Source organism: Barbus barbus, assembly GCF_936440315.1.
Source record: "Barbus barbus genome assembly, chromosome: 4".
Taxonomy (NCBI): domain Eukaryota; kingdom Metazoa; phylum Chordata; class Actinopteri; order Cypriniformes; family Cyprinidae; genus Barbus; species Barbus barbus.
The window spans coordinates 16,115,012-16,125,865 of NC_136732.1; the positions used below are offsets into that span (position 1 = coordinate 16,115,012).

At 37.0% G+C, this 10,854-nt stretch overlaps 1 protein-coding gene across 1 annotated transcript in view; it reads right to left on the reverse strand.

Annotated features, from left to right (window-relative positions):
* Nucleotides 1-8,531, reverse strand: part of LOC306864305 (rab11 family-interacting protein 4A) — a gene marked incomplete at its 5' end in the record, with an annotated part of 46,909 nt that extends 38,378 nt beyond the window's left edge. The window contains one exon of the mRNA XM_079408249.1: nucleotides 8,379-8,531. Coding sequence (XP_079264375.1) covers nucleotides 8,379-8,531 — 153 coding nt within the window. The remainder of the gene's footprint in view (nucleotides 1-8,378) is intronic.
* Between the last annotated feature and the right edge of the window lie 2,323 nt (nucleotides 8,532-10,854).

The window sequence follows — 10,854 nt, forward strand, 5'->3', positions numbered from 1 at the left end:
ATCGTCCTAATGCACGGTGAGGAGAGTTTGAGTGGCTAAAGACTCTCCAAGGATCACAGCTGGAGAATTGCAGAAAATAGTTGAGTCTCGGGGTCAGAAAACCTTAAAAAAAAAATTTGTCAAGCAGCACCTACATCACCACGTTGTTTGGGAGGGTTTCAAGAAAAACTATCCTAGCGCATCCAAAAACAAACTCCAGCGTATTCAGTTATCAGACACGACTGGAACTTCAAATGGGACTGGCTTCTATGGTCAGATGAAACTAAAAAATGAGCTTTTTAGCAGCAAACACTCAAGATGGATTTGGTGAACACAGGGATAAAAACTGTGTACAATGAAATACAGGTCCTTCTCAAAAAATTAGCATATTGTGATAAAGTTCATTATTTTCTGTAATGTACTGATAAACATTAGACTTTCATATATTTTAGATTCATTACAACACAACTGAAGTAGTTCAAGCCTTTTATTGTTTTAATATTGATGATTTTGGCATACAGCTCATGAAAACCCAAAATTCCTATCTCAAAAAATTAGCATATTTCATCCGACCAATAAAAGAAAAGTGTTTTTAATACAAAAAAAGTCAACCTTCAAATAATTATGTTCAGTTATGCACTCAATACTTGGTCGGGAATCCTTTTGCAGAAATGACTGCTTCAATGCGGCATGGCATGGAGGCAATCAGCCTGTGGCACTGCTGAGGTGTTATGGAGGCCCAGGATGCTTCGATAGCGGCCTTAAGCTCATCCAGAGTGTTGGGTCTTGCGTCTCTCAACTTCCTCTTCACAATATCCCACAGATTCTCTATGGGGTTCAGGTCAGGAGAGTTGGCAGGCCAATTGAGCACAGTAATACCATGGTCAGTAAACCATTTACCAGTGGTTTTGGCACTGTGAGCAGGTGCCAGGTCGTGCTGAAAAATGAAATCTTCATCTCCATAAAGCTTTTCAGCAGATGGAAGCATGAAGTGCTCCAAAATCTCCTGATAGCTAGCTGCATTGACCCTGCCCTTGATAAAACACAGTGGACCAACACCAGCATCACTGACTGTGGGTACTTGACACTGGACTTCAGGCATTTTGGCATTTCCCTCTCCCCAGTCTTCCTCCAGACTCTGGCACCTTGATTTCCGAATGACATGCAAAATTTGCTTTCATCCGAAAAAAGTACTTTGGACCACTGAGCAACAGTCCAGTGCTGCTTCTCTGTAGCCCAGGTCAGGCACTTCTGCCGCTGTTTCTGGTTCAAAAGTGGCTTGACCTGGGGAATGCGGCACCTGTAGCCCATTTCCTGCACACGCCTGTACACGGTGGCTCTGGATGTTTCTACTCCAGACTCAGTCCACTGCTTCCGCAGGTCCCCCAAGGTCTGGAATCGGTCCTTCTCCACAATCTTCCTCAGGGTCCGGTCACCTCTTCTCGTTGTGCTGCGTTTTCTGCCACACTTTTTCCTTCCCACAGACTTCCCACTGAGGTGCCTTGATACAGCACTCTGGGAACAGCCTATTCGTTCAGAAATTTCTTTCTGTGTCTTACCCTCTTGCTTGAGGGTGTCAATGATGGCCTTCTGGACAGCAGTCAGGTCGGCAGTCTTACCCATGATTGCGGTTTTGAGTAATGAACCAGGCTGGGAGTTTTTAAAAGCCTCAGGAATCTTTTCCAGGTGTTTAGAGTTAATTAGTTGATTCAGATGATTAGGTTAATAGCTCGTTTAGAGAACCTTTTCATGATATGCTAATTTTTTGAGATAGGAATTTTGGGTTTTCATGAGCTGTATGCCAAAATCATCAATATTAAAACAATAAAAGGCTTGAACTACTTCAGTTGTGTGTAATGAATCTAAAATATATGAAAGTCTAATGTTTATCAGTACATTACAGAAAATAATGAACTTTATCACAATATGCTAATTGTTTGAGAAGGACCTGTATATATATATATATATATATATATATATATATATATATATATATATATATATATGTATGTGTGTGTGTGTGGTTGTACATACACATACACACACACACACATATACATTTACATTACATTTACATTTATTCATTTAGCTGACGCTTTTAAAGCTAACTTTATCACAATATGCAAATTTTTTGAGAAGGACCTGTATACTGCTGTATTTTTAATGTTGTGGGCCTATATTTCTGCTGGACGTCCTGGACATCTTGTTTAGACACATGTCATCATGGATTCTATCAAATACCAACAGATAAAAAATCAACAAGTGACTGACTCTGTTAGAAATCTTATAATGGGCCATGTTTGGATCTTTCAGCCGTACAATAATCCAAACACAAACCTCAAAAACAACACAAAATTGGGTCACTGGGCACAAAACCAAGCTTCTGCTATGGCCATTCCAGTCCTCTGACCTGATCCCTGTAGAAAATGAGTGAGATGAACTGAAGAGAAGAAGCACCGTCATGGAGCTGGGAATCTAAAGGGACTGGAGTGATTCTGGATGAAGGAATGGTCTCTGATCTCTTGTCAGGTGTTCTCTAACCTCATCATGCATTATAGGAGAACATTTACAGCTGTTAAACTGGCAAATGGAGGTTTCAAAAAGTATTGAATAAAAGGGTGCCGTTAATTGTGGCTAATGTGTATTAGAGAAAAACATTTATTTCATAAAGATATTTCCCCCCATTTTAAATTCTTATTCTCCAATGAAAGGTTAGATTTTTGTTAATCCTTTTTAACTTTTAAAATAAACGTTCAAAAGGATTAACAATGCAGATTAATTTTCACAGCCTTCTTTGATCATATTTACCAAGGGTGCCGATATTTTTGGCCATGACTGTACAAATATTACAAAACTTAAAACCCGGTTACATACACTATAAATAATCAAAGATGTATATCATCTGCATATCAGTGAATGTGCAAAAACAGGGGAGCATAATTTGGTTGCATTTTATTTAGTGATTTCACTATATTAGAGTAAAGAGTGTGTTCAAAAGAGTTCATAAAGACATTGCAATCATAATTCATATTGAGTGGTTTAATCCAAGTCTTCTAAAGAAACAATCACTTTTTATTATGAACAGATTTAATTTCATGTTTTAATTAACATAGAAATACTTGGATTAAACTGTTCAACTCATAATGATTATGTTTACAATGTATTAAAACTTTTTGCAGTGTGAAAGTTTGAGAGAAATGAAAAGGGAAGGACAGAAATCTCTTTGGTTTCATTAAAGGGATAGTTCACCCTAAATTTAAATTACCCCATGATTTACTCACCCTCAAGCCATCCTAGGTGTATATGACTTTCTTCTTTCAGACAAATACAATTGGAGTTATATTAAAAATGTCCTGTCTCTTCCAAGCTTTATAACGGCAGTGAATCAGCTGCAGCGGCACTCTCCCGCGTAGAAGCGGAAGCTAGAGATTACGGTTTATAAAGTTTTAAATATGGATATTTTTCTTACCAAAACGCATCAATTCACTTTAGGAGGCATTTATTAACACCCTGGAGCCATGTGGAGCACTTTGTATGATGGATGGATGCACTTTAATGGATTTCTTTTGGACTATTGAATATCAACAGCCATTCACTGCAATTATAAAGCTTGGAAAGAGCCAAGACATTTTTTAATATAACTCCAGTTGTATTCGTCTAAGAGAAAGAAAAAAAAGTCATACAGCTATGGATTGAGAGTGAATAAATAATGGGGTAACTTTCATTTTTGGGTGAACTATGCCTTTAAAAATGTCTTCATTAGTCATACAGGTTTGAACGGTGTGGGGCAGTAACGAATGACAGAATTTTAATTTTTGGATGAAATGTCCCTTTAAAAAAGTACTTTAGAGCAGTTGTGTTCAGTTTACATAACTCAAAACTGGTGACATCAGCAGAAATAAAAAAAATTCACACCACGTCCAGAATATCTGCCGGCTGATTACAACTCTTTGTTTCTTTGAACTCACTGATCAAGCAAGAGTCTTTCATCAATTTTCATCCTCACAGTCAGCCAGCATTTGTGATGCATTAAGCAACATTTGCGTTGCCAGTTTTGCATTCTGTTACATTTGAGCCTAGAAAGGTCAAATAGCGTCTGTGAAAGATTAAATTAAAGCTCAGTCATATGCGGTTGACCCTCACATCTTGCCACTGTGTATTCCGTCAGGGTCCCTGTGAAGCAGCGCTGTTGTTAATGAGTGTTGCATCAAGCTCAATGTTAGCAACCGCTCTTCAAGGCCACCCCAGGGCAGCCTGGGAGGGGATGGAGAGCAGAGGCACACATGTTCACCACACGTTCTGCACTGAAACATCCTTGTGCTCTTCACGCATACCAATCACAGCAACCTCATCATCAGGAAAGGGACTGGAGGAGGAGATGGAGAAGGGGAGGGGAGAGACGAAAGGGAGGAATAAGAAATGAAGGTGAAGACTAGATGGAGGATGAAGAAAAAGGTGAGCTGTGAGAGGAAAAGGAAAGGGTATGAGATAACAGCAAATAAAAATGGAAGAAGGGATGGATATAAGGTGATGACATTTAGAGAAATGCAAATAACAGATTAGAGAAAAGAAATGGAGGAGGGACTGGCAATAAGCTAGGAGACGGTCATCACAAACATTCAAGCTGCTATCATGAAATGCTACTCACAGTTCAGAATCTGTGACTACCACGCAGAGAGAGCAGTCATCTGTGACTGTACCTCACACTCACACACTCATGCTGTTACATCACTTCCTTCTGCACTAAGCACTCAACTGTAGCGCTGCAACTGGTACAACCCGGCACAAAAACATTTGCTTCTGACTAATGATAAATACACTACTCTATAGCCATTTTGTTCATTGCACTTATTAGAATTTTTTTTGCCATATTCAATTATATTCTATCGTGATAGAATCCCGCTAAATACACATACAATACAAATAAAAAAATAATGCACATTAGCGTTCAAAAGTTTTGGGGAAGAAAGATTTTTTTTACAGAAATAAATACTTTTATTCAGCAAGAACACATTCAATTTTAATAAAAAGAGACCGTAAGACGTTCATAATGTTTTCGATTAAAAACTAAACCCCTAAAATAAAGATTTCTGTTTAAAATAAATGCTAAAAATAAATAAAAAATAAAAAATCTTTTTAACTTCCTATTCATCAAAAAATCCTAAAACGAAAATAATGGTTTCCATAAAAGTATTAAGCAGCTGCAGCACAAGTGTTTTCAACACTGATAATAATAATAATAATAAGAAGAAGAAAAAGAAGAAGAAATAAGAAATGTTTCTCGAGCAGCAAATCAGCATATCTGAATGATTTCTGAAGGATCATGCGAGATCGAAGACTGGAGCAATGATGCTGAAAATACAGCTTTGCGTCACGGGAATAATTACATTTTAAAATACAGTATATTAAAATAGAAAACAGTTCCTTTAAATTGAAATAATATTTCACAATATTACGGTTTTACTTTATTTTTAAATCAAATAAAAGTAGCCTAAAGATGAGCGTAAGACATTTGTTTTTTATCTTACCGACCCCAAACTTTAGAACAATATGTAAATATAATTAAAAAAACAACACAAGCTCAACTCGATGTCAAACAATGTTTTAAGCTAACACTTAAAATATCAAATAAACAAATCCAAAACACTACCTGCACTGCATCCTTATCTTAAACACCACCCTGCTTTAACTGAAAGGAAAGGCCTCTTCAGTATCCTCAGATTGTTAAACATGGATTGCCATGGTGACAGTAAAGGAAATGAGCATTTTTATAGCCATAATTTCTACTGTTTGTATTGTGCCTTCATACCAGCCTAATGACATGAGAAAGCAAAGCACATTCAGGGGTTCATCTTCTCCGGAGTGATTTTTATTAAAAAGAAAGCATATAAAAGGCCTCCTGAGAATTGGGCAGAATAATAATAGACATCTCTGTAAATGAGAAAAAAAAAAAAAAAGAGGATTAGCCAAAGCAGCTGTGATTCCTGTCATTATGATGTTTGTTTTGGTCACGCTCTAAATACAGGCAGTTCTCTGGAGCAGATAAGCTGAACTGACAGATCAACTGTCAGCAATGACACATTATAATGTAGCATTAAATAAATCCTTATAGGAGACAATCATGTTTTCATTATGTTGCCACTTTAAATAATTTATTAATGAATGCAGTAGAACTATGTTATTGAGAAAGACCACAAACACATGCTATATTTTGTTATCAGAGAGCTGAACGCAATTGAATGCAATGAAAGACACAAACTCACAGAACTCACACAGGGCAGTGGATATTGACTAGTCACTCTGGTTTGAGATGCTCTCCATTAGACAGATTTCTAGACAAAAGCATTCATTGGCAGCCCATCAAGAAGCACACATTGAACTACACAGCCAAACCACCGGAGCTAGAAATGCAAGGTCAAGATCTACAGTTAAGAGATCCAGTACTGCTCACAGCTTCAGACAAGAACTATTCTAAAATGATAGAACATTAAATCATGATCAGTTTTACAAATTAAATCAATGGTTATTTTGATTAACAAACGGGGCGGGTGGGGGGGGTGGGTGACTTGATAAATAAATTTGCATTTAAATATGGAATTTGTAATGCATCCTGTATGATGTTTAAGCCAAGAATTACAATATCTTCAGTAGCACATTTGGGAAAATAACTTGACTCTCCTCTGAACAAATAATTCAAGATGGTACATGAGGCCAAACTTTATCAAACATATATTAGCTATTTGACAGGCTGGAATTTTGCAACATAACAGAACTACAATGTTACATTTTCCATGAAATAACTGAATTCTTGGAATAATATATTTTTACCCATTCGGTCAAATATTGCGCTGCAAAGAACTTGTCTATAACTTGGCAAATGACCATGAAATAAGCGGGATAATCAACGGCTAGCCGTGCATTAAAGGATTTAATGCACTTCCGCTTCGCGTCTGGCGGTTCATGACTCCTTTAATGCACGGCTAGCCGTTAATTATCCCTAACAGATATCAGAGGGGTTGGGGTTTTTTATAAATAAAGATAGAAAGAGGAAACATTTTCAATAATTAAACACTGCGTCGTCAGTGTTGGTATTGTATCAGACACTTGCACTTAACATTATATGAAAATCAAGCTCAAATGGAGTTTTGACCAGTGAATGACGGAGATCTGTGCTTTGAACGGCCTGAGGCATCAACTGCATGGCATTATAAGCTTTCATCAACTTTTACAGGTTATATAACGTTTATTGTAGATATATGGGCACTCTTGTTGTTTAATACACTTGGACACAGGATATTTAAACGTACAAAAGTATATTAGCTATACAACTAGACGCTTTTACAGACATAGTGTAGAGTAAAGAGAAGTAAAGTAAAGAAAACGCAGGTACTATTCAAACATCAGTTATTTATTTACCCTTTCATTGAGAAAAAGCGGAGATCTGTCTCCTCCAGGCTGTGGAGGCGGGGTGAAGTTACGAGGTTTTGCTGACAGTTTGAGGATCCAAATGTTTTACTGACAAGCTCTTTTTAATGCTTATCATTGGTTAAATATTTGTAAAACCCTCTGATTTAAAATAATAATAACGAAATATAATAGAGATATGAAGTTTAGATCATTTTTCACGGCACACCTGACTGGGCTAAACGCCGCCCCTGTTTGTGACCCTGGACAACAAAACCAGTCTTAAGTAGCACAGGTTTATTTGTAGCAATAGCCATAAATACATTGTATGGGTCAAAATTATGCATTTTTCTTTTATGCCAAAAATCATTAGGATATTAAGTAAAGATCATGTTCCATGAAGATATTTAGTAAATTTCCAACCATAAATAACTTAATTTTTGATTAGTAATATGCATTGCTAAGCACTTCATTTGGACAACTGGTGATTTTCTTTAAAGGGGATTTTTTTTGCACCCTCAGATTCCAGATTTTCAAATAGTATCTCGGCCAAATATTGTCCTATCCTAACAAACCTACATCAATGGAAGGCGTATTTATTCAGCTTTCAGACAATGTATAAATCTCATATATATATATATATATATATATATATATATATATATATATATATATGAACTGTTGAATCTGTAAGTGATGCCTGATGACATCACAGTTGATGAGGGAGAGTGAGGAGACAGTTGTCTTGGTTACTTGCCTTAAGTGCAATTATCAAACTGCTAAGAGCCTATAAATGATAAACCTATAGCACCAGTCCGGCAACAATTGCACAAAATAAGATAGGCTATGTGGATAAACCAACCTGTTTGCACAAATTTGGAGAAAGTGCTTTATTTAATTAATCCCAGAGACTGTAAGATACAAAAGTGCTCTGCAATATTAGAAGCCAAACATTCTAGAATGAAGGAAACGAGAATCTAAAGAGAGGTGCTTACTTCATCTCCTTGGCCGAACTGTAGACCGAGGTCCACGAAGTGCTCGACACGGATATATCCGTCTGCGTCCTCGTCGCACACGTCGAACACTTCTTTGAGCTTTTTCAGGAAAACCAGCAGCTGCTCTTGGTCGGGGAAGACATTGCCGTCCATCCTTATGAAGATGCGCTGTTAAAGGCGCTGTATTAGAGAGACTTGTCAGCTGCGAGCGCGCTCTCCATCCTCTCCTCTTAGCATCGGCGCTCAGTCATCAGCAGCAGCATCGCTTCAGTCTAGCTCGAGCAGGAGGAGGAGGAGGAGGAGAGCGTCGAAGCAGCGGAGGGGAGGGGCGTAGACTGGCTTTGACGTCGCTTGTGACGCGGACGCCTTCAGCTCGCTTTGATTGGTTCACGCCACTGACATAAGTGTCAAAGAAACTCAGATTGGATTGAATTAAAGTGACAACATTTTGGGCTGATCCCCAATCAAAGCGGTTTGAAAACAAAAGAAGATATATATATATTTTTTGAATAATGTTTTTTATGTTTTATTGTGTTAGCTGCATTGTTTTTGTGCTGTCAAACGATTAATCGCAATTAATCGCATCCAAAATAAAAAAGAACTCTTTACATAATGTGTGTAAACTCTTTAATTTTTATGTATATATAAATACATACACGTGCATGACTATGTTTAAGAAAAATATATTAATTATATACAGTTGTGTTAATAATAATTGCAGTGTTTAAAAAAGCAAGTAAAGCTCAAAATCCTTATAACTTTTACTTCAATACACACAAATGCATTGGGAACATTGCACATTCTATTCTAAATCAAAACATGAAGAAAATTTAGCAAATTTGTTATCACTTTACAGAAAGTGAAAAAAAAAAAATATTAAGGTGTTCAAAAAAGTAGCCGTGTCTGCATTTTTTTTTTTTTTTTTTTTTACAAAGTCAGATATTTACTGTATAAACAGAAACAATGCTTGAAGATTTAGCTTTCTTGTGAATGACTAAACTAAAATTTAGTTGTATAGCCATGGTTTCTGCAGAACTGCTTCACATCTGTGTTGCATGGAGTCTGGCATCTGTGAACAGGTATTCCAGCCCAGGATGATTGCACTACATACCACAATTCATCTGCATTTCATGGTTTTGCCTCAGAAACAGTATTTTTGAAGTCACCCCACAAGTTTTCTATTGGTTTAAGGTCTGGAGATTGGGGTGGCCACTCCATAACGTTTATCTTGTTGGTCTGAAACCAAGATGCTGCTCGCTTACTGGTGTGTCTGGGGTTGTTGTCTTGTTAAAAACCCATTTCAAGGGCATTTCCTCTTTGGCATAAGGCAACATAGTTGTATTTTAATGTACTCAAACTGATCCATGATACCTGGAATGCGATAAATAGGCTCAACAGGTAGTACGAGAAACATCCCCATATCATGATGCTTGTGCCACCATGCTTCACTGTCTTCATAGTGTACTGAGGCTTGAATTCAGTGTTTGGGGGTCATCTGACAAACTGTCTGCGGCTCCAGACCCAAAAAGAACAATCTTGCTTCATCAGTCCACAAAATATTGTGCTATTTCTCTTTAGGCCAGTTAATGTGTTCTTTGGCAAATTGTAACCTCTTCATTTTTTCAACAATGGGACTTTGCGGGGGCTTCTTGCTGACACATAGGCATCTTCTAATTGTTACAGTACTCACAGGTAACTTTAGACTTTCTTTGATCACCCTGGAGCTGATCATTGGCTGAGTCTTTGCCACTTTGGCTATTCTCCATTCGAATGGTAGTTTTCTTCCATCTTTCTGGTTTTGGTTGCCATTTTAAAGCATTTGATATCATTTTAGCTGAGCAGCCTATCATTTTCTGAACTTCTTTATATGTTTTCCCCTCTCTAATCAACTTTTTAATCAAAGTACGCTATTCTTTTGAACAATGTCTGGAACGACCCATTTAACTCAGATTTTCAGAGAGAAATGAACAGTACATTTGCTGCTTTCATCCTTAAATAAGTGCCACTTGTTTGAAACCAGTTTTTTCACACAATGATTTACCTCTCCAATTAAATTCCACACTGGATCTATTTTGAACTCGCCCTTTTCAATTAATGATTCAGTTACACAGAATCAACTGCATACATGTCATGACTGTTGGGTCTGTTGGTTTTCTATTACTCTACCACACCTACAAGTAAAATATTTGCCATGTAGAAATATAATTTCCCCTATTTGGGTTTACGTATATGCTTATTTTTTAAAGATAATCTGTTTTTCCAAGCCAGTGTTAGATACTAGTGTTTCCGGTCATAACTATGCAAGATTTGATTTCAAAAACAGAATCATAGCTATTAAACTATTTCATGTTTTGGTTTTAAATCTGTATTTAACCTTAGAATGCTCTCAAAGTAAGTCTGATTCTGTGTTGGCTGTGCTTTAAAATTAAATGATTATAATCAATTCAAGTGATGAAGGATTTCGAAAGTAACAGTA